Consider the following 24,208-nt stretch of genomic DNA (forward strand, 5'->3'; position numbering starts at 1 on the left):
AAAAGGCTTGGTGAACGTATTAAAACAACAGGAACAGAGAGAAAACACACAAATTCAGAAAAAGAAATGCTGTGTTTACTTTTTCTTCATCCTGCGGTCCCTCTCAGCCTGTGTGCCCAGTTTCCCCAGAGTCATTGTGTCACCAATGCCCATCTCAAAGTCTGGAATACAACAAAAAAAAAAAGTGTTTATTTGTATCTCTCTCACACTGTATCAGTGTGGGATATGATATATACCCTGCAGCTTACCTGTTAAGGACGGCAGAGGCTGTCCATCTCTGCCCACAGTCTGATCCATTCGACCCTTCTCCTTTTTCCCAAACAATCGGCCAATAGATGACTTGATGCCTTTCTTCTGCTTGCTGCAAACGGTTAAAACAGAGACAATTTTGTTAATGCAAAAATCTTTGGTATGATCGTATTATCAACTCTGAATCAGCAAGGTAAACTTTTGTTTTTGTGTTTGAGAAGCGAGATTCAGATCCAATTCCTGCCAATACAGTCCTCAAAATTTGTTGTTGGAAAGTTGAAGTGGACCCATAAAACAACCCAACAGCAAGTCTGCACTGGAGCTGATTTATCATGCTGTGTGTGTGTGTGTGTGTGTGTGTGTGTGTGTGTGTGTATGTGTGTGTGTTTACCCTCGGCCGTCCTCTAGACTGCCTGTGAACTGGGCGAAATTGGTATCTAGCCGTAAACTGCGAGGAGACGAGGGAGGCGATGTCTCACACTTGATAGTAGCTTTGTCCACTTCCACCGGAGACTAGAAGAGTCACATAAGAACCTCAGCTCAGTCACGAAAGCAACAGTCGGCCAAAAGAAAGTATAATTTTAGCTGTGTTTGCAAACTTACTGCTACTTTTCTGCGGTGTTTCCTCAAGTCGCTTGGCTGTCAAACAAAACAACACAGTTACAGATACAGCTTTTCTTTTCCAGCAAACATAGAGCTGTTTGATATGTAAAAGCATATGTGCTCTCTGACCAGAGTCATGATGCCTAGATGGTGGCTGGTGTTGCGCGAGTGGTGTTTAGGTGTGGAGTGGCCACTGGTGGGCGGGGAGGAGGATGATGCCAGGGACTGGGCGGTGGCGGAGGTGGGCAGCGCCCGGGGTCGAAGCGTCACGTTGAGTCCGTCCATGCTTCCGCTGTTCACCCGAGACTCGATCTCGTCCGAGCGGAGGTCTGCTGACTCTCTCTCCACCTGGATCATCCTACACGTACACACGTGCACACATACTATTTCTGAACACAGAACACACACCTTGTATTTTTGTAATGAATAAATCTCAGTACAGTCCTTATATGGAGTTAAAAAGCTCATAATAAAACACTTTCTCATTTGCTCTACAGCAGGACTTGTATTTTTTTTAGTTACTCAGTGAATCTGGGAAATAATTATTAATTTATCTTGTACAATTGCATGAAAAATGTAATATTGCAAAGATCCTGACTGTAATAAAAATACAATTTGAGGTAGAGACATTTTTGTCTTTCTTGGAGGGAGTCTGGCTCCTCAGCAGCATAATCAGCATCTACTTTGCATCTCCTCCCCAGAAGCATATTCTGAGGTGTCACAAGAGGACCTTGTTGACTGTAAACTCCAATAAATAGCGTCCTCTTTCAGCCGCAAAGAGAACTGAAGAATGAAGAATCTTATCTACATGTTATCATCTCACTATCTAATGCCACTATCAGTTACGGTGCATCCTGTCTGGCCACAGGCCTCCTTCATGCATTGCATTAACAAGGCAAAGCAGCAGCACCTTTATTTTGATGCGGCATCTTTAAAACGTCCCCTTTCTTTCCAATTATTGGTCATATTATCTTGAATATTTTGTTCTCCTTTTATCTGTATCCCGTTTCTCGCTGCCGCGCTGACCCACTTTCCCCATGGGGATCATGAAACTGTCATGTGCTGTAATTTAATGTGCCTGCACTTTGTCACCTTATCTCCTCATTGATAGCGTCGAGCTGCTCCTGCAACATGAGCGCGAGAGTCTGAGCGTCTGATTGGCCGCTGGGGGAAAGCAGGGTCGAGCTAACGTCATCATCCAGGTCTGACTCTGCCTCGATGTCGCTGCCGAGGAGGTGGCTGACACTCCCGCGCAGAGATGGATAGTCCTGTTCGAAAACAGCGCACACCTGGACACAACAAATACACAGGAGCTTTAAAACATGTCGACGCAGTACATGTGATAAATACAACATTAAAGAATAAATAAATGTGCCTGATGAATATGCTTCACTTCTGATTAAATGCATACATGTAAAAATACGACACTTGTGGAAGTATGAGGCCAGTTATGAGAAGAAATGGATGAACAGGGAACTTACATCAGACAGCATGTCCATGGCAGCAGGTGAAAGAGACAGAGAGACAGAGAGGTTAGTAGAGAATGGTAAGTTAGGCATGAAGATCATCGTACATCAGCCAAGCACTGACACTTTATAGCAAAGCAGACATGCATTTGGATAAAGCACTAGTAAGGAGCTGCATGTGGTTAGAAGAACAGTTGACACATGATCTTGTGATCTGTAAGTCGGCCGTCCTGCTTGGTGTATGTGTATGTGAGGGACTGTGGGGCTGTTTTGGCCGGATAAAGACATCATTAGCACCTTGTTTGGGTCATCTCGTAGCGCTGACAGTCTGCCCTTCTGTGCCCTCCTGATCACAGTCGTGCTGTAGTGGCCATCTTGGCCCTCCACCACAGAGAAACGAAGGTCGCTGGAGCTGCCCAAGTGAGACCTGAGATACACACAGAACAGCGTTCCATCAATAATATACATAGCATCACGTTGGACAGTGTGTTTATGAGGAGAGCACATGTTAATGAGGTGTGTGTGTGTGTATACCGAGGGTGAGTTCCATCTCCAAACGCCCCACTGCGGCGTTTCAAGTGGTCAATCTCATTTCTCAACTTCTCAATCTCTCCAATCAGCCGCTCCTGAGGGAGAGAGGGGCATTATGGGTGATGTATTCAGATTGTTTTTAAGTAAAGCAGAAATAACTTAACCTTAAAGGGTAAGTTTGCTATTTGTCAACCTGGACCGTCTTTTTCCATGTTTTTTTCTCTAGGTGACTGATGGGAAGTCACTGGAGTCTGGTGGGATTAGCGATGGCAATTTCGGGGCTGTTTCTAGTTAAACCAAAAGAATCTTACTCTTTGACAAAAAGGTCTGTCCTAGTAGGGATCCTTTTCATAATGTTTTCAGACACTTATAATAACAATCTGAGCCTGTCAGTGGCAAAGACAAGCACTTTTAGTGGATGTAAATAGCCTTTGAGTGGTTGTACTGCAGCCTGTTTCATGGCTGCTGGCTGCAGCGCTCTCTCTCAATACTAGACTAGTTTTAAAAATTGTTGTTCCTATTAGTCACTTAGACACAAAAACATGGGAAAATAGGGTCCAAGTTGAAAAAATATCCAAGTAACCCTTTATCAATATTCTATTACAAGTAAGATTTTAAATTCTACTCGAGTAAAAGTAAAGAAGTATAATCAGGAAAATGCACTTTGTGATTCAAAGGCAAGTAGTCATGCATCACCCTGTCAGTGTTATATTAGTTTGACATTTTGGGAATAAAATGTAAAACTAATATAACACTGACAGGGTGATGCATGACTACTGTCAGTGTTATATTAGTTCGACATTTTGGGAATAAAATGTATTTAATTTCTTGCAGAGAGTTAGACAAAAAGATTGATACCACTTTCATGTCTGTACAGTCAAAATGAAGCTAAAGTCAGCAGCCAGTTAGCTTAACTTAGCATGACTGAAAATGGAGGGAATCAGCCAATCTGACTCTGGTAAGCTGGTAAAATTTCACTTCTCCAGGCCAAGAAATAGCCCCCCAGAAAACTGTAACTTATCATTGCACTTTTGCACAGATAAACAAACAAGATATACTGTAATTTGAGATTTAGAGGTGCTAAGAGTCATAACTGTATTTTGTTCCCTTTGGGCGGAGCCAGGCTAGCTATTTCCCCATCTTTTATACTATGCTAAGCTAACTGTCTGCTAGCTGTAGTTTCATATTTAACATACAGCTATGAGAGTGGTATTGATCTAATCAAATCAACTTTCTGCAAAAAATCCAATTAACATATTACCAAAATATTGTACTATTTCTAGTAAAGATTATTTTAATATCATTGTCAGTCATAATCATGCTTTATATTTTCTAAAATCATGAGTGTTTTTTATGCAAAAGCTTAATCTGCAAAGTAACAAACTACAGCTGTCAAATAAATTAAGTTGAATTAAATAAATATGCATGAAAAGTAGTGAAGTAAAAGAAAATGGAGATAGCTGCATAGAGTACAGGTACCACAAAACTGTGTTTATGTAGCTCAAAGCACAATATTCCACTGCTGATATGGGGCATATTTGGAAGTGGGGAGACAGTTGCAGTTTTCACTTATTCATTTAGGGTGATTGATTCAAGTCTCACTGACCCTGGTGTGGTGGAATTCTTCAAGCTGTTTCTGGCAGTTCTCGAGGTCCTGAATGAGCGAATTCTAGACAAAAGAAATCACAAAACTGTGTCAAAACAAATCTGTGAGTCCAAGTAGAACATGTGCTCTACTGTATATTCATTTGTTTTGTGAAGCAATAACAACAGCAATATGAGCCGCTGCTGCCGCTGACTAGATGAATGCATGTGTACAGGCCTTGCCTTGTCCTCCAGGGCAGCCATGCGTTCTTTCAGATGGAGCTGCAGCCTTTCATTGGACTCAGTGAGCAGACGATCCACGGTGTCAGACAAGCGCTTGTTGTGCTCCTCATTCATTTTCTCTCTCTGACGAGCCTGATGAGTGGCGAGAGAGAGAAAAAACCAGACGGGGGGCGAATGACATCATCAAATTTTCTCTTTTGACACAGACTCCATTTGGGCGTATTTATGCAGCTAATCAAGCATCTCTACATGGATTAAAGGATGAAGTGTGTATTTAGCCCAAGATCACCAGCTGCCAGATATACAGTAGGTCGTCTTGGCCAACAATGGATCTCACAGCCGGAATGATTTAATTACTGTCATTTACGTGTCGATGAAAAAGGGTTAAATGTCTTCCCTTAAATGGGAAGTGCTGTGCTTAATATGTGTTCTCCGGTAATTTCATTAAAGTAAATTAACACCACAGACACACACACAAACAAAAATCTGCATCCTCAGAGAGCTCCTTTAACTAAATATAGTCATGAGATCGCACGAAGAGAGAGAGAGAGAGAGAGAGAGAGAGAGAGAGAGAGAGAGAGAGAGAAATTAGCCTTGCGTGAATTATTCAGAGTCTAAAGATAGCAGCCAATCAGTCGTATAGAGGGGGGGCGGAGGGGATGTGTTGCAGCAAGATATGTGGATTTGGTTCAAATTCATGCAACAATGCACCGGGAAAATGGAGAGCCCTTCATATGTGCGTCTGTCCTGTGTGTTTGTGTATGTACGTGTCTGCATGAAGGAGCATGGAGCCAAGAGTCAAGGCGTCCAACTAATGTGAAGCATCAGCCCACCCCTCCCCCCACACACACATATACACACACACACACACGCAACAAAGTGAGAGGTCAGAGAAACCCTGCAGGGCTGGTGCACACACACACACACACACAGACGCACACACATATGCTCACACACCCTTCCTAGCTCTTGGTTCTTCTCCTCCAGTTGTGACTCCAGCTGTCTGAGCCTCTCCTCTACGTTGCCATGGCGCTCTTCAGCCTGCAGGGGGAGACACTTACATGTAAATACAACTGCCTGGCTTTAAGCTCTGTAAATGTGTTCAATATCTATCTGCTTCTATGATTTGTATAAATAACTGATTCTTGTTTTATTGCATCAGCATCCTTTGCTATGTTTTCTACAGCTGTGTGCTGGTGTGTGTGTGTGTGTGTGTGTGTGTGTGTGTTACCTTGGAAAGGGCTGCCACTCTCTGTGCCAGTTCAGCCTCCACCTCTGGCAGTGTCTCAGCCTTCCTCATGGTCTGAGCCAGCCTCTGCTCAGCCATCTCCAGCATCTCCTGCAGCTGGCGTACCTTCTCCTCGCTCTGACACACACACAAACACACACACACACACACACACACCAGCGTGCACCGAACATTAGCACGATCACCAGAGAGGTGTAATCAGTGTAGTGCAGCCAGTGAGTAGCAAGGGCACGACACGTGGGCACAAACCGAGGATGTTTCTGGTATTCCCCATGTGGTGCTGAACTCGGATCGACCCTGAACTACATGTGAACCTTTGAGCGCCATTTTTCTACTGCTCACTCAAACCCAGAATAAACTTTTCTACAATGCTTTATATACATCGGCACACTTTTGAAAAACTATTGGTTGTGTCACTATCTCAGCTTTATTGTGGATGACAATGTTGAGGCATGAAATATTAAAATGTTGCAAGAGAGAAAGAGAGAGAGCACATTAGCCTGAATCCACGACTCACATGTCACCTTGCATCAAGACAACTGTGCCATTTTTGGTGTCACTTAACAACACATTAGGATTGTAACACATCCGAGGAAGCCTGAACATGAAGCGGAATAATGACACGGCACATTTATAAATATTGATTTAGTCCTTACGTCAGGCTTCATTTACTGATTTGTGACAGGGCAGCTTACTGCATGGCTGTTGTTCTTTGTCTTCCCAGATGCTCTGCTTAAATCCAAGTCAGGCACTCTTTATGGCTCGTGTTGTTGCGCGTGTGTTACCTGTCGGTGCAGCGAGTCCTTGGTGGCCAGTTCATTTTCCAGTTTGTCGTTGAGGTCGTGGATGTGTGTCGTCTCCCGCTGAGCAGCAAGGTAGCGCTTCTCTAATGTTGTTATCCTCTCCTCCATATCCTCTCTCTATGGGTGCACAGACACAACAACAACAACAGGGAAATCATGAGAGTCGAGCCTACAACAACAGGCACGATGAGGCAAAGACCCACAATGTTGTACATCATCCCTACATGTATGGTTGTGTTTCCCCAATATATGATTTAAGGTTCCCACACTTCTTAAACATCATATTCAAGGACCTTCAAGGCCCAATTCAAGGGCTCAACACGACACAGTTTGAGACATGGATCAGGGTTAATTACTGTTATAACACTGAGAACTTTCATAATGAGAATTAGCAGGCTTTACAGAAGCTCACAACATTAAAAAAAGAGAAAGGCTTGAATGTGTGAACACAATGTGCTGTGTTACTGTGATGGCAGGTGGTGCATGAAACAATGACGCAACTGCGGGAGACACTTGCAGACAGTGAATCATCGTCTATTTACTAGTGTTAAGTAAGAAAAAAGAATTTCAGTTTCTGTTTGTGCACGAAATATTAAAATCCAAGCACTTTCAATGACCCATGGCTATTTATCTGTGTTTTAAAAAACTTTCAGCGCCTTCATTTTTATCCTCAGTTTTACAAACTTTCAAGGATTTCAAAGACATGTGGGAACCCAGTGTATTAACCTTCATAGTATCTTGTATTTTTGCAGTTCATATACAAGACGTGTATGTACTTTGTAATGATACAAATGTGTTGTAGTTAAAGTTGATGAAGACAGCAAAAATGAGACAAAGCATGTTCATGACAAGACAGTTTTATGTATCTTGGAGATTGGAAGGAAACCACCAAGTCTCCCAGCCTTGATGATGACCTGCCATTGCCCAGACTCAAAATATTAAAAAACCAAAACAAGGAACTCAGTCTCCTCTGGCTGTTATTATCAATGTCCATCCTTAGGGTAGTTTTTTCACTCAGAGCTGACATAAGAGTGTCTGTGTGGCAACAGCCCAGATCCTTGTGGTCATTTTGAGTCTTCTTGCACCCTTTTGTAGTAAAGTTGTGTCTCATTATTGTACGCCATGAGCCATGAGCTGTCATATACAGTTTCTGTGTTGAAGTGAGAAATCTCAATGGCATGAGAAATTAGTGTGTAGTTTTTTAAAGAATGACATAATGAATTAATACAGGGACATATTTTTTCCACAAAGCAGCACAATGTTAAATTCTATTAGAAAAAGCCTCAGGTTTTTATGGCCGGCTGTTCTCGGTGCTTGCTACCAGAACAAAAGCCTGCTTCTTTTACTCTCACCTCTCTCTGTTCCCTCTGTTGTTTGATTGACAGCTCCTCGCTGCGGCTCAGTTCTCGGCGTGCGTTTGCGAGCTCTGCCTCCAGGTCGGCTATGCGGCCATTGAGAGTGGTTGAGTGCTCCCGGCTCTGAGCCAGCTCCTTGTTGGTCCTATCCAGCAGCTCCTGAAGCTCCGACACCCGGCTGCCATCATCGTGGGCGTCTATGGAGCCGTTGGGCAGTCTCTGTAAGGTGGACACACAACATTAATAGAAATACATCCACATTCTCACATGAAATATATTTAAGGGCAGAGACACACATAGAAATGTGCACACTATGGGTGGATGATATTGAGAGTTGTTGCAGAACTGATAAAGTTGGATGACCTAGATATAAAAGTGTGGAGCGTTATGAATACGAGGGTGGGTTGTGTGAGGTTAGGCTGCCATGTTGTTGTTTTGATGTTGTTTCTCTTCTCTTCGCAGCTCAAAGTGCAGTTAATTCCAGGGCCTTAATTAAACAAACCTTCAGGGACACATATTCAGACAGGCAACACAGTGGGCAGCAAAAGTTAGTAGGACCCCCTCAGCTCCCTCATGTGCCAATTTTGCCAGCTCATGAATATGTTACAGAAACATAAACATACACAGACACACTGGAGGCAAAAGGGCCAAATGGTCTGAGGCTGTGTAATAAAACACCCGGTGATACAAGTGATTGTGCGTAATTCCAGTTTAGCTATTAGATTTACTCCCGTGGATTTTGGAAAAAGGACTTTAAAGCCCCACGTGACTGACAGTGTGTAGCAAACAGGTACAACATGGCTCTAATGTTGTCTTGGTTTGGGTTCCTGCTGAAAAAGTGCATGTGATCATGATCATTTTATGGCATTTTGAATTCAAATATCCTCTAACTGTAACATCCGGGGGGCAGTGACTGTCAGCAGGGCAGCAGAAGCCGTGGATAAATGTCCTGATAGAGTGTGTGTTTGCACAGTTCACACTGTGTTCACACATCTACACTACACTCTTCCTCCAAATGCTGGTACTCCAGCCAATTCTCTCCTCATCTTTTCTCCCTCACTCTGTGGCCATCCTTTGATACAGTCTTCTCCTAGCTCTCCACTTAATGGTTTGCTATTGATTTTTTTCCAAGTTTGATTATTCCTTTAATAAAAGTGCTGTATATTGACACTTTTCCCCCTCTTTATCCTAAGGCCAAAGAAATAGGAGCCAAAGCGAGTGGGTCTTGTGATGCTTCTCCTCGGCTGCCGGCCCGTATAGACGAAGGCGATTTCCAGGCTCTGCTGTTTAATCACAGGGAGGTTTGTTAGTCCCTGCGGATGGACCCAGACGCAGTTACATAATGTGTGCTCATTTCAGGGCTGGCCTCAAACCATGGAGGACAAGGCTCGATATAAAGAGCAAGAGTCTTGATGATATCAGAATTACCAGAAAGGCGAAGGAGGATTCATGCTACATTTTAGCTCCATTAACCTGTCCTGTGTACAGTATGCATGCCAATGTGTGGAAAAAAGGCATAATAAGATGCAAAGACAGCGACCGACAGCCAAACGGACACTATTACTATAGGCAGACATAAGATAAATCACAGAGCAGAAAAACAATCACACAGCCAGGAAGACCTTCCATGTAGGTTTGGATCCATCTGTTCGCTCCACCGAGTCACCATCCTTCCTTTGCCTCACCATGTTCAACTGCAATGTAGATTAAAAAGGAAAAAAAGAACAATGAACAAACTCTCACATTTACCATCTTCTCTCTTCCTTCAGTGAATCCAAGAACAAAACTTAGCCTCCCAAAGGGGAAGCCTGGCTCTCAGGCTGCCAGCGTGCTTCAGACAACACGCCCTGCTATATTTTACACAACTACAAATATGAATTAGACTCAGAATAGATGAAGAAGGGGGTTGTTTCAGTGAGGGTCTGCTCCTCTTACAAAACTGTGTGATCAATGCAACTTCACTTTAAATCTTACATAACCCACTGGGATTTGCTTTAACTGAGCCTGCTGTGAATATTTAGCATAATTTATCTTTAAAGTGATTTCTTTAATGACATTTTTAACTAGATGAGTACAGAAGGCGAGTTTGTGTCTGTGCACGTGTATTTGTGTGTGTGTGTGCATGAACAGAGGGCTCAGACGACAGAGCCTCTCACCCAGCGTGACACTTGAAGCATATATAAGATCAGACCGCAGGCTTCAACAGATGTCTGCAAGGGACTGAACAGATGTTTCACTACCAATAACCACACTAAGGAACTCTCTCACACACACACACACACACACACACACACACACATGCACACACCTTACCTCTTGTGTGTTAGCTGCTAGCTGTCCCTCCAGGGTGGCCACCCTCTCCAGAGCCACACGAAGCCTCTCACGTACCTGACAAACACATCAAGATCACACATATCACGATGAAGTCCAAAGACATGAGGACACGCTGATGTAAAGGCACAGTTCTGGATATAATTTAGAAACACAGAGAATTTAAATCTGGAAACGGGGCTCTTTTTACCTTGAGTTCAGTTCAAAGTTAATTTCCCCCTGTTATATGAATACATTATCATATTTCTTCCTGTCTTAATCTGCTGCTGCAACTGTTTGCTGTTGTTGCAAACTCAAGAATCCCTCCATCTGTTTAGAGTCATCATTAAAAGCTTTTCAACAACAATCTCTTCCCTCCAATAGAAAACTTTTACTCTGAAACTCAGGGCTTGCTGAGGTTCATTAATAGCTTAACATTGAGAAGACAAGCAGACAAACCAAATTCATCAGAATTAATTAGTGAGGGAGAAGAGCAGCTCTGTTAATGAGACAAACGAGGAGCAACAAATTGGCGTGTGTGACAGCGCTAGGCTTGAGCAGTAGGGTATTACAGTATACAGGGGTATACATAAGGTATGATTTTCAATACCGTCCAATATACAGACACTCATCTTTCCACTGAACTGATATGGAGATGTTGTATTGAGGTGATGTAGTGCTCAGCAAGCACCACCAGAGGTCAGTGTCAACTGGTGTTCCAGGCAGCTGAACTGAGAAAGTCGGGGACTGTCAGTAGTGGGGATAACATTACAGGACTAAAAAACAGAAAAGGTCCCTGCCCCTGTTTGGGAGTATTGGTACAAATAACTTTATCTTGAGATGACTTCTTCCAACTACAAAAGCAGTTTATAAACCAGGTTTTTTTGTTCAATGCTCGCTTATGAGTCGACATCTGCTGCGGCAACAAGTGTCATTTTGTCCTCCAGTGAGAAGGGCGTTTGGTTTCAATCTATTCATTATTCAAGTATTTAAAGCCAGCAAGACTTTTCTTAGTAGATTATTTGCATATTAGAAACACAGCATTGTAGGGCAGACAATGTCTTACATGCTTCAATGACTTCTGTCAACAGTAGCTCAATTTTTCTGTTGTTTTTCTTTTTTGTAACACAAATATTGTCATATGTTAGGGTAAGAATGTCAGGGTAAGCCAATCAGAAGCAGAGGAGCTTTCGCTACGTATATGACATGCGAGTTCATCAACCACATGCAGCCAACAGTTGCCCTCCTACATTACATGTTAATTAGAAAATTAACAGGGGGGATCTGTAAAGCATACAAACTTTGCCTGTCTGCGTAAATAGTGATCTTTTCCCAAAATACCGCTGGTTGTGTGAAGTTGTAATTTCATATAACTTTACTCAAATAGAAATACATAGAGAGTTAATTGCAGTATGTGTCATATACAACAATATTTCCAAAATAGTGACCCTCTCCTCAGATACAGCTGGCTCTGGTTCTGGAGTGCCAGAGAGGCATCAAGTGACACTCCTCAAATGAAGCACGTCAATTATCGCTTTCAGTGCTTTGGCCCCTGAAATGATGCAATTGTTTCCTCAGCATATATTTGTTAGAACAGATCGCAGCCCTTCTGTGTGTTTGTGTGTGTTCACCTTTTCATCCAGAGCCTTGTGGTGTTCAAACAGCGACTTCAGAGCTTTGAGGACCTCCACCTCGCTGGAGACTCCAGATGGTGGGGGTGCCTGTCTCTTCACCACTGTCATCCTCAGACTGCGTTCGTGACGAGACACCAGACACTCCAGGTGCTCCAGCAGCAGCTATAGCACACACACACACACACACACACACACACACACACACATGATTGCATCCACGACCAAAGAGAATACTAATTTCAAGCTTAGAAACATTGTTTGTTTTTATCAGCATCACCACACACTAACATATGCACACACTCAAACACACACACATACCCTGGTGTTGTTCCTTTCAGCTTTCAGCTCAGATATTTCCTCCTCTTTCTCCAGCAGCTGCTCTCGGCATATGTTCAGCTCCTTCGTCAGGGTGGCAAACTCCTACACAACACACACAGACACACACACACACACACACACACAAGCACAACACCCATTCCGAGGTTAATACTGTATCAGCGATCAACATAATGGGCTCTACTTTTGTGAAACCGAGCACATATTATGCAGCTGTAATCTCAGGGTGCAAACACGTGGGCGTGGCTGACGTATTTTTTTTGCAGTTTTTGTGGCACAAGCACACTCTTGGCGCAGAGCAGCACAGGATGAGCACAGTGTTAGTACCTGTAGGAGGAATACTTTATCAGTAGGTGAAGTGAGGGCAGACTTAAATAATAGGCAGTTCAGACCGGCTGCTCCCAACTTGTTGTCCGAAGGATCCTGTCTGAGAAAAGCCTTCTGTGCACCTGCGATAAGAGGTGGTCTGAGCAGGTGGAAATGACCAAAATGGCACTGTGCTATCTGATCTGCATAAACACAACCTCAGCTGTGCCACTCTGCCCACCTCAGCGCCTGCCTCTGGGTTTTTGGGAGCCATAATACTACAGTAGCAAGTGCAAAAAGAAGTGACCAAATGGTGTTGCGTCCAATTATACAAAAGAGTCAATTTTTTTTGCCAAGTGTGACAAAAAGGTCAAGATTTTGACCTTAACTACGGCTGAGCCACATTCAGAATGTATTAACTGTATTAAATAACAATGGTCAATACCACTATGTCTAATCCGTAACTGTAGGAGAAAGAATTATCTGTGGCTCTTTTTCCAGTAGCAACAAATCGAGTTTCCTTCAAATCTGCAGCACTATATAATATTAGCCAGATCAAAATGTTATGACAAATTTCATTACGTTGTCCAAAAAGAAAATACAATGAAGTGAAAACAGTGTCCAGTTCCCAGTGATGGCAGGGAGACTTCTCATTATTAAACTGAGATTAGATTATCCAAAATGAATTCTTAGCTTTGTGAGGAAAGTGTATTTCACTTAAGAGCCATTTGATTTATTGACGTTCATTCTTCAGGCTCCTCAATGTTGACAGATGGCTGTGCACTTCAAGGAAGCTTTTAAGCACTCCAGACGTCCTCTATAGCCACATTTGAAAAACTCAACTAGAATTTGGACCACAGTGGTTTCTGTTTGGTTGGGATCCACTCAGTCTGTCAGGAACGCCATGTTTGAAGCAATTTTCGGTCGAGGATTTAGACATTTTGTAGGGGTGGCATGGCATAGAGTGAAATACTGTGATTTTGATTCATTTTGTGTCAAGGTAAGATCAAGTCATCGTCCTTGTAACAGGATGAGTACATAAAATAGGATTTGAGGCCTTATAGAGCAAGGACACACTTCCTAACATTCAAATGTTTATTTTGACTTGACATACAACTCATCTATATATCCTCAAGTCTGTTGAGTGAGCATTGTGTTACTTCATGTGCTTTCATTCTACATTATTCAAGATAGCAGCACCACCTTTTTACAGCACCACAAACAACCACATATTGCAAATTTGATGGACATTTTATGCTCCTTTGGAGCTGTAAAGAGATGGCTCCATTAACTTTAATAGTTTGGGAGGGGACTGTGATAGAACTGCCACGCTAACTTGCTGTGTGTTTGGTTTTTACAGTATATAAACCTTAATAGCATTTTACCTGGCAGTTTTTCGGATGAACTAGTCCTTTAAGGATCATTGTTATATGTCTGATCAAGATCTGTGAAGACATAATGGCATAGTTCTTGTGAAATAACAAAAGGGTGTTCTCAAGGGGCTCTACATGATATTCAGCAGTATCACAGCAGCAAACCACAATTTGCTATGCAAAGATAAAGTGGTAGATAGGCTTATGTAAAGTGATGGCATGCTGAAAAGAGAATGAGGTCACGCGCACTCTGTGTGTGTTGTAATCTGAGCTCCTTTTTCTTTGTTGTGTCCAACAGCACGTGCCTGTCAAGGTCCAGACACACCATAACCAACATAAAAGAACAATCAACGATGGAGGCCAACTGTTGTGTTGCCTCATGTCGCCTGAATCTCAGTCAGAAAGGTTCATGTAGTTGCAAGTTGTGCTTTCTACGCCTCCATGAGGGGACATAACTTTCCATACCAGTGGCCTGTGGTAGTCTGGGAAACCAACAAGGTGGATGTTTTTTGTTTTTTGTTTTTTGTTTTTTTTTAAGGGGGGGGGGGCATTTTTAGCCTTTATCTGACAGGACAGACAAGTGTGAAGGGGGGAGAGAGAGAGGGACTGACATGCAGCAAAGGGCCACAGGCTGGAGTCGCTGGAGTGCAGCAACAGCCTTGTACATGGGGTGCCTGCTCTACCACTAAGCCACCATCGCCCCAACAAGGCAGATTTAAATTTTAGCCATTTAGCATATTAACAACACAACATGATGTTGAAAGAACAAAGCAAATTTACCGTGTGCTAGTGAACAACACACAGTTACAAACCATCTCTGGTAAATAGCTGAATGGATAAAAATGCAATACCATCTTGTATAACAAGTCTATTTTGACCCCACGCCCTCTTGACTTTAGCCACTTGTTTACTTTCCATATTAAGAATCTCTTGTGCACTGAGCAATACTGCCAGTCAGACCCTGAATCATAGATATTACCTAAATGTTGCACACAGTTCCTTTAAACACATCTGTGATAACAGCGCATTTCAAAATGTTGTAGTGGGCTTTTCTGTGACTGACAACATAATGTGCCTGACTGAATATCTGATATCTGTCAACCTGATGCAACCCTACTTGTCCATTGCTGCAAGACAACATTTAATGCATCTGCAAAGAGTTTTACAAATCCTGACAATGTCAGACATCTTTTGCTAAAAATGATAAGCTTCACCTGCTCTGGTTTGGGATTATAAAGTCTCCACATTCTGTCCTGTTCAGATAAGTAATAACAGTGTAAACTGAGCCTCACACAAGTCTCCTCAGATCAGTGGAAGAAAAAAGGGTTGAAATGTCACTCTGCTTTCGTCATTCTTGAACAACAAATATTTCAAGGTCTGTTTTGCTGCTACCTGAGCAGTCAACTCTTCTGCTCTTCTGTCAGAGGACGTAATCCACTTGCCCATATGATTTTTAGTTATTGTCTGCCATTGATTAGATTTACAGGAGGTGAGAGGCTAACAGTGCTGTGTACAACAGAGAAGGAGCCAGTGACTCACACAGTTTCTCCTGGAAGTTGGTTTTTAATATTTTCTGTGGTTTGATCACACTGGAGCAGAGACTGGGTGGCTGTTTGTTTACTAAAGTGTGTACATCTGTGTGTGTGCCAGTGTGTGTGAGAGGCTGTGTGTGTGTGTGTGTGTGTGTGTGTGTGTGTGTGTGTGTGTGTGTGTGTGTGTGTGCATGTTGTTTGAACATCTCTTGGTGCTTTGTTGGCATTTCCTGTAAGCTTGGCTTTAGTCCAAGCCAATACCCAGAGGCTTATGCTCTCTCTGCTTGTCTCAAACACACACACACACACACACACACACACACACACACACACACACACACACACAGTTTTAAAAGTCCTGGTGCTCCCTGCAGCCATGACACTGCACTCTTGGTCTCACATTTCTCACTGATGACCCAAACACTCGGCATGACACAGAAGTTCTTCTTTAAAGTTAAAATCTGGAACATTTCACACTGATGCCCTCAAAAAATATGGTGACAATTTAAAGGGGAACTACGCCATTTTCAAAATTCATACCTTATTACTATGGTCTAAGACAGCCCCAAAATATAAGTAAACATGAATGACTGTCTCCCAAATCCCAAAGCTACAGAGCCCAAACTAAAACTAGTGATGTATAAAGTCTGGAGCTGCTCTGTAGACGAAGAATTGTAAAAAAAAAAAAAAAAAAAAAAAAGTTATCGATGACACTGAGAGCACCCAGGGGAGTGTTCTGAGTGTACGGGTACATTTTCTGTTTCACAACTGAGAACATTACAACAGTGTAGAGCTCATTTGGGTATAAAATAGAGAACAAATACTTTGGGGGGCCACAGAATCAGACTCCCATTCATTGTCTATGGAGCAGCTCCAGACTTTATACTTAATGACATCACAAGTCTGAGACTCACTTCTTTGGTTTCTGGCTCTGAGAGAGGGTAGCTCATGTTCACAACTATTGATTGAACTTTCCTGGAAATAGCAAATTAATTTAGGTGGTGTTCCCCCTTAAGTGCCAGGTCTGGTTGAACATGCCAGTACAGCAATACACCCGATACCAGGGCCTGTTGGTAAGGCAGGTGGAACAGGAACAGTTGTGACTGGAAAACTAAGTTGAAGAAGAACATCTCTACATCCCAGTTTTAGGGCTTGACACTGTACTGTATATATCTTGTACAGAAACATTCTGGTCTTAAGTTTTACAGTTGTAAACTGGTGGTAATGGCCAGTAAAGTTGTGGTCTTGACAGATGCTGTGTCTCAAATCGTGTACTTCTGTACTTACACTTACTATTTTGAGTGCATAAGTGCATTCACACTGAGAAGTATGGAAAAATGCAGTGCACTATGAGTACCCAGAATGTGCACTCAAAACGGTCAAGAAGTTGAGTGTGGAACTATGGACACTTCTCACCCTAAATGGTTGCCATCTTGGCTATGTAGCGGAAGGGGAGGGACCACTTTTCAAACTGGAAATGGTGGCCGAGGACTGTGCGACCATGAACGTCGCTGCATTGTACAAATACATATGTTTTTTGCACTAAGCACCACTATACTGTTGTCGGGTATAAGCCAGCAGTATGTTTATTGGGTTAATTTAGCAGTCTGTGATGATTTGGTACCGTGAACGATAATGTGAATGCTAATGCTAGTTTGCTAACTAGCTAATTTATGGTCGTCATTTCCGGTGAGTGCACAACAGCAGTGTTTGGTTTGAGACAACACTACCCTGTCAAAATTCGCGCACTACGCCAACAAGTACATAGTGCACATAGTATACTACATGGAAGTGTACTAACGGAAGTATGTGATTTGAGACACAGCAAGGGTCTCTGGTTTGCACTGGTCTTCACCACTGTGTTGTGTCACACACCGATCCTGATGGTATTACCTATTCTTGTTATCTGTAAAGTAGTATGCACAGGCTGACCAGTGTGGACTAGTGTGGCTTCAGTATGCATTGTGCAGTTGTATTTTGCAGAAAAAAAGCTCCTAAATGTATAGGTTTCTAAAAAGAAATCAAACTTAATATGGATAGTTGCTGTAGATTAAAGGATCAGGAGTAAAAACATGTGATCTGAACAACAATTTGAGTGTAATCACACAAATGTGCCTCTCTAAATTTGCCTCGTGCTTTTTATTAGGGCTGCAGGACATGAGGAAAATATGTAATATATGATATATATTCAGACTTGTACAGTGCCTGTGCTTATGCTTATATACTGTATAAATAGAGTTTACTTGGATCTTGAGGAGCTGCAGTGTTTATTCATGGACAGACTGAAACCTACACTGTACATTTACAACCACTTGACAACTTTCCTGCTAATTTCTTCTCTGTTCCATTCGCCAACAGCTGTCCACTCTGGGCACATCCACCATCACTCATCCTCTCTTGCTCGACCACACGCTCAGTGCGCAGTGAGCTATTTCCCGAAGGAGCTACGCTTCTTATAACACCAGTCATCATTCTCAACCCCATTTGTATGTTTCTCTGCAAGGCGCAATGAATGTTCTTTTTCAAGAAAGGACAGGACAGGTTAAGCGTGAAAGGGTGAGAGAGATGGGATGACATGCAGCAAAGGGCCGTGGGCTGAAATTGAACTTGCGGCCACTGCAGGAAGAACATTGCCTTTGTACATGGGACACCCGCTCTACCCACTGAGCTACTGGACGCCCCACAATTAATGTTCTTTTACATTTGAACTTGTTTGTCAGGAATGGCTGACGAAGGCAAACCAAAGCAATGCAACGTTCCTCAGTCGCTCACTGACTGTATTTACTGGCCCAATGTAACTTTCTATTGAGTACAGGTAATTAGGCAGTGTTGGATCCTGCCCAACAGTGAGAGCTCTGTCTGAGTGGCCAAAAAGTTAACAGAATGGTGCATATCAGACAAAATAATGCGTACAGACAGAATGTGATTTAATACATTGGTGGTCTATTCAAAGTGTCAATGTGTTGACGTTATGACAATTAAAAAAAACCCCAATATATTGTGCAGCCCTACTTTTGAAATGTGTCCTGGGAACTGTCCTGTAGTGCTTTACTTTGCTATACATATACGATACATTTAAAAACTTTATTATATTGAGGGCTGGGCAAAATACTCAAAAATGAAAAATGAGACTAGATATCTTAGATTTTGGATATCATAATATCTTAAGTGTTGTATTTTCCTGGTTTTTAAAGGTTACATTATAGTAAAGTGATGTAATTTTTTTTTTAACTTACCAGATTGTTCTACTGTTCTATTATTTGACTTTACCCACTTAGTCATTATATCCACATTACGAATAATTACTGATAAATAAAAATCACTGTGTAAATATTTTGTGAAAGCACCAACAGTCAACCCTACAATATCAGTGCAATATCGATATTGAGTTATTTGGTACAAAATACTGTGATATTTGATTTTCTCCACATCCCCCATCCCTAATTAAATCAAGTGTGACAGGCAAAACACACACACGGTACACTAGCTGAACTGCTTAGACAGTCACAATCTAAATCACACAATTCAGATCTGAGACAAACACACACACAAACACTCTCACACATGCAAAGTCACACAGAATGATCTGGATCTCTGTTGATCCTGCCCATCACGCTGCGAGCAAAAAAACAAGTCAGAGGAGTGGAGCGACTGGAGAGTGAAGTGAGAGGGAAGGAGCATCGAGAGGAAAGGGGGGAAAATGGGTCAGCTTGTTCATTTTACTTTCCCTTATTCCACAGGGGCGCACCAATAGACAGGAGCTCAGCCCAAATCCACCGACAGATGTTGGAGCTCTCTGTCTCTTTCAATCATGGCAAAAAGGCTCAACAGGCCACCTCTCGTGCTCTCTAGTTCATCCCTTCACCCTGCAGCCTTTCAGGTGCTCCCTGCATCTCCCCACAAACTGCTTCAACACTCAAAAAAACGCACTGACAAATAACTAAAAATAGATAAAGGTATGAATGCATCACCTATGTTAGAGGGATTATATAATGACAGGCAAGTGTTATATAAAAAATATCATATAAAATGTAACATCACTGTCTAGACAAAAAACTTCTTACTTTAATTTCTCATGGAGGTCTGTTGAACGCCTTCCCGGCGGCAACTTCCACTGCTTTTATTATCTTTTACACACACACGCCATCACTGTGTGTGTGTGTGTGTGTGTGTGTGTGTGTGCGTGCGTGCGCGCGCACTATGCAATGCAAACCCCACAAAACCGTATGAGCTACGAAAAATCCCAGGATATTTATTCAACTTCATACAACAGTTAGATACAGAGAGCAGCTCTTTGACAACACAACCTCGACGTCTGTCAGAAAGTATATCATATAGAGCGGAGAGAAGGTTCTGGGCGTCTGGAGGAACGCGGCTCCTCTGCCTCCAACCACAATGTGAGATAGCAAGTGGTTACCAAACACTGCTGAGCCCAGACATTGTAAAGGGATTTCTCCCCTTCGCTTCCTTAAGCAGTTTGGGATTAAAGGATGAAAAAAATGCTCTGTGTGTGTGTGTGTGTATGTGTGTGTGTGTGTGTGTGTGTGTGAATGTGCAGAGAGAAAGAGAGAGGAAGAGATTGGAGTGCAGTCGGATAAAAAAAATAGTCCCTCTCTCACACACACACACACACACACACACACACACACATGCAATCCCAAAAATATAAGGTTTATTGTGAGTGTGCTTATCCGTCTGTGCTTGTGTGTGTGTGTGTGTGTGTCCATGTGTGTGTGTGTGTGCACTCAGAGGTCAGCACTGTGGAGACTCAACCTACACCATCACACACCTGAATTACGACTGAAAAAGAAAGTATGAATGAACACTACTATAACCCCTACATTTAAAACTTCCGCACTGTTTGATGCAAATATAAAGCGTGTGTGTGTGTGTGTGTGTGTGTGTGTGTGTGTGTGTGTGTGTGTGTGTGTGTGTGTGTGGCCATATGCAAGACAGGTGCTTCAGCAGTCATTACAAATGATGTGATCATTTTTCGGTTTGCCAGTTATTTCCTGTTTGTCATTCAGCAGTAAAGCTGTGGTTGAGGAGACTGACTGAGTACTTTGAAGGACCTTGGTCCTTCATTCATCAGCCCACTGCCAGCAGTATTCACGGCACCGTTAAAAGCTCCCGTGTAATATGCAGCAGTGGAAAAAGCACTATCTAAATGTATCCTGCTGAAGCAGCCTCAATATATCACATCTCTTTTCAAAGCTAAAATTGCTGGTTATCAGCCTCAGACCAGATCCCAGGACTGACTAAGTAAACACTGAATTTGGAAGTACTTCATTCCGGTACCTCGCACCTCACAAATGGAATGAATTATTTATATTATTTATTTTTATATGAATTTCGGTCCTTTTTCAGATATGTCAGTGATTGTTTTTGATGCTGTCTGGATGTGCTTGTGTGTGACAGGCTGTGTTTTGTAGTCTGTTTCATTACTGTTCTTATTTCGTCTGTTGTCCTCGGGATCTAAATGACAAAACTACAGTTACTTCTCTTGAAGACAGCAAAAGTGATGAGGCAGCCCATTTAGGCATCAATCAAAGACTCCTTCTCCAATTCAAAGTGTTGTGGAGAAACTGTCTCTTTGATGAGACAGCTCTCTGAGATGGGAACCTACAACAGAAAAGAGAAAGAATAGATAAAGAATATCCTCCTGATTGCGTCATGACAGTGTTACTGTACAATAACTTTTAGAATGTCCTAAAACTGTATAAGCTACTTAAAAGGTCCCTCCTAAGTCCTGCCCCTATTTGCTCTGTGCTCCATAACAGTTGAAAGCTTTGTACCTGACAGAACTTCAGTCAGCTTTTCTCATTTCCTGTTATACTACTGGGCTCGTCTATATTGAAATAAAACTGAATTTTGAAGATGGCTAGAAGACGTTAATGGGGGACCTGTTGAAGCAACACTCGACACCCTGCCTGTGTGAAAGGTGTTGTGTTTATTCCATTCCCAAAATTGAATACAAATTTTGTCCTGTGGTAATGTTAGACCACACCATCAGCTGAACATTCACACCTGAAAAGTAACATTACCGTGATGTCAGATTTAAGTAATAGCCAGAAGTGAAAAGGTAACATAAATTAACTACACCACAGTCACATGGCTTCAACATCGACAAAGCGACAAAGTCTGTAGTCTAATTCAGCCACATGTTAGCAACGTCCTTTTTGTTAAAGGGATAGTGCACCCAAAAATGAAAATTCACCCATTATCTACTATCTACGTGCTTTTGCTGGTCTTGCGCGCAAGCGCACACATGTGTATGCGGTGCACAGAGAGGCAGTTAGAGCTACAGGCTACAGTGAGGCTACAAACAGAGTTCAAATGACGTTTTTCCAAACAACTTTTTATGTCGGGGCTTCTGGAGACTTGGATCACTACGGACGAGCAGTATGGAGATATTTTGTTCTTTCAATTATGTGTTTTTGGACATTTGAATCTGGGGCACCGTAAGCCTCCATTAGGTGGAGTTGTGTTGCTACCCCCTCTCCCCTTGGATCTCCGCAAGTGTTGTGAGGACTCTAAAACTTCACCTGAGCCTCCCTCAGCATATGGGTGAGTAGATAATGGGTGAATTTTCATTTTTGGGGGCACTATCCCTTTAAGACACAAACGCTTCAGAACTCACAAGTGGGGTATTGACTGATGTATTTTATGTCCTAGAACAAAACATGAAAGTCTCTTAAGCTTATGTCAACCACAGACCTTGTTTTAGGCATCTAACCAAAAACCCATTAACTTTAATTCAATTAATTTTATTTATAAAGCCCAATATCACAAATCACAATTTGCCTCAGAGGGCTTTACAGCATACGACATCCCTCTGTCCTTTGGACCCTCACAGCAGATAAGGAAAAACTCCCCAGAAGAACCCCTTTAACGGGGAAAAAAATGGTAGAAACCTCAGGAAGAGCAACTGAGGAGGGATCCCTCTGACAAGGGAGTGCAAACATGCCAACTCATTTTCAGATTTAGGACTCATTCCTGCAGCACTCTATAACAGTACCTGGTGTACTTGTACACACTAAGCAAATGTTGTTTACCGGATGCTAAGTTTACCACAATCCACTGTGTTTTCAACACAATATCTACTTTCCTCCTTTAGAAAAGTGTCTCGCTTTCAACGTGCACTCGCTCTCACTACTGCGCTCTCTTTGCCCTCACTCACAATATAACTCTCAGCTGAATGGAACAAGTTCACATTTGTTCTCTGCAGGTTGCTGAAGGTCATTTGAGGAAAGAAACAGCACTCACAAAAGAAGCTTTAGACAAGGCAGGGTGAGGGAAAGAGGGTTACAGGATTATATTCTACTAGACTCCATTGACAAACAACTCCAGGGTTGTATTGAAGATTACAGATACAGTATATCATACCTTTAAAAGAAGGAATGCACTGAGCAACTACCAGCCTCTAACTTCATAGCAACCTCTTGTATGTGTGGGCAGATTAACAAGACAGGAGACTGAAGCCAAAACAAATATAAATCGATGTCCGCTGAAGCCCAAGAACAGTGACAGTGACATCGTCCCTGTGAGCGTCAGTTGGTGGGAGGAGAGGAAACGAGGGAAATGTGTGACTAAGCAAGAAAAGGAAGGAGATGAAAACTGTAAACAGGACTATCAACTCATTCACACATTGTATGATTCACAGGGTAGGGTTGTGGTACACGATATTATTCACGATAATCTGAGAATGTTCGCAGCCCAAGTGCACGTCACCAGCGAATAGATTGTATTTTGCATTTCGGAAAGACCAGCAAAACCCGAGTACATGAATTCCTGAGCACAGAGGTGGGCGTTAGTTAGCACTGCCACAGTGCAGTCACTAAAATCACTAAATCAGTTTTGCATGTCCTCTTTTTCCCTCTGTCATTTAACAGAAAACTCCACGAAATACAGAGTTCAGATTTTCACTCGGGTTTCTCAGTCTAACTGAATGAACTCTGTCACTGTAACTGTGACCCAGAAACAAAGGTAGAAAGTGTTTATTTAGGCAATTCTGCAGGAATGCTGTACAAGCATTACAATGCAAATGCAAGAACACAATCACCCACAGAAATGATTGTTTGCCGTTGAGAGGCAGAGAGGAAGGAGACACCTCTTCAGAGATCGTAAGCAATGACTGAGCTCCTTTCACTTGTGCGCACCAAAAGACACTAAATTAACTGTGATGTAAATCTCGGTAATTCACTAAGGAGTGCCATGCTGAAGATGAATGCAGGGCCGGAGACTGGAGAATGAGTGAGTCCCCGGGGAGACTCGGATATCACAGCCCTGTAACTCTTCACCACTGCAGAGAGAGTGAGGCGGCAAACAGCAGAGAGGTGGACTCGACCTTTCTCTGACGAATCTTAGACACAAGAACTGTGACAAACACACACGCCCACCACCACAACACCTTGTCTGGGTGTTGGCCCTCTAAGTAGGCAGTGAGTAATCAGTTGCCATGACGCCACACTGCAGCTGTCGCCATGGCAACAGCTCATTAGGAAAGTGAAGTGTTTGAGCGGCGTGTGAACTTCACATGAACGTCTCATCAGGCGAACGCACACCCATGCGGGCGCACACGCCTGAAACACAAACACGTACTAAGCCTCCGAGAGATATTCCTTCTGTGTGATG

At 42.6% G+C, this 24,208-nt stretch overlaps 1 protein-coding gene across 5 annotated transcripts in view; it reads right to left on the bottom strand.

Annotated features, from left to right (window-relative positions):
- ppfia4 (PTPRF interacting protein alpha 4) overlaps positions 1 to 24,208 on the bottom strand; it is a 76,224-nt gene that overhangs the window by 12,810 nt on the left and 39,206 nt on the right. For 3 of the 5 annotated variants that reach the window (XM_049584109.1, XM_049584099.1, XM_049584127.1), the window contains 18 exons: positions 12,346 to 12,447; positions 12,025 to 12,189; positions 10,397 to 10,471; positions 9,706 to 9,777; positions 8,081 to 8,302; positions 6,711 to 6,845; positions 5,908 to 6,042; positions 5,634 to 5,717; positions 4,677 to 4,808; positions 4,456 to 4,518; positions 2,853 to 2,944; positions 2,616 to 2,745; positions 1,945 to 2,141; positions 982 to 1,210; positions 853 to 888; positions 641 to 762; positions 249 to 361; positions 80 to 161 (listed from right to left, as the gene is read on the bottom strand). In XM_049584109.1, the coding sequence (XP_049440066.1) occupies positions 80 to 161; positions 249 to 361; positions 641 to 762; positions 853 to 888; positions 982 to 1,210; positions 1,945 to 2,141; positions 2,616 to 2,745; positions 2,853 to 2,944; positions 4,456 to 4,518; positions 4,677 to 4,808; positions 5,634 to 5,717; positions 5,908 to 6,042; positions 6,711 to 6,845; positions 8,081 to 8,302; positions 9,706 to 9,777; positions 10,397 to 10,471; positions 12,025 to 12,189; positions 12,346 to 12,447 (2,186 nt within the window). The remainder of the gene's footprint in view (positions 1 to 79; positions 162 to 248; positions 362 to 640; positions 763 to 852; positions 889 to 981; positions 1,211 to 1,944; positions 2,142 to 2,615; positions 2,746 to 2,852; positions 2,945 to 4,455; positions 4,519 to 4,676; positions 4,809 to 5,633; positions 5,718 to 5,907; positions 6,043 to 6,710; positions 6,846 to 8,080; positions 8,303 to 9,705; positions 9,778 to 10,396; positions 10,472 to 12,024; positions 12,190 to 12,345; positions 12,448 to 24,208) is intronic. The other 2 variants (XM_049584137.1, XM_049584117.1) reach the window with 1 other exon arrangement.

The sequence above is a fragment of the Epinephelus fuscoguttatus genome, linkage group LG1, assembly GCF_011397635.1.
Source record: "Epinephelus fuscoguttatus linkage group LG1, E.fuscoguttatus.final_Chr_v1".
Classification (NCBI taxonomy): Eukaryota; Metazoa; Chordata; class Actinopteri; order Perciformes; family Serranidae; genus Epinephelus; species Epinephelus fuscoguttatus.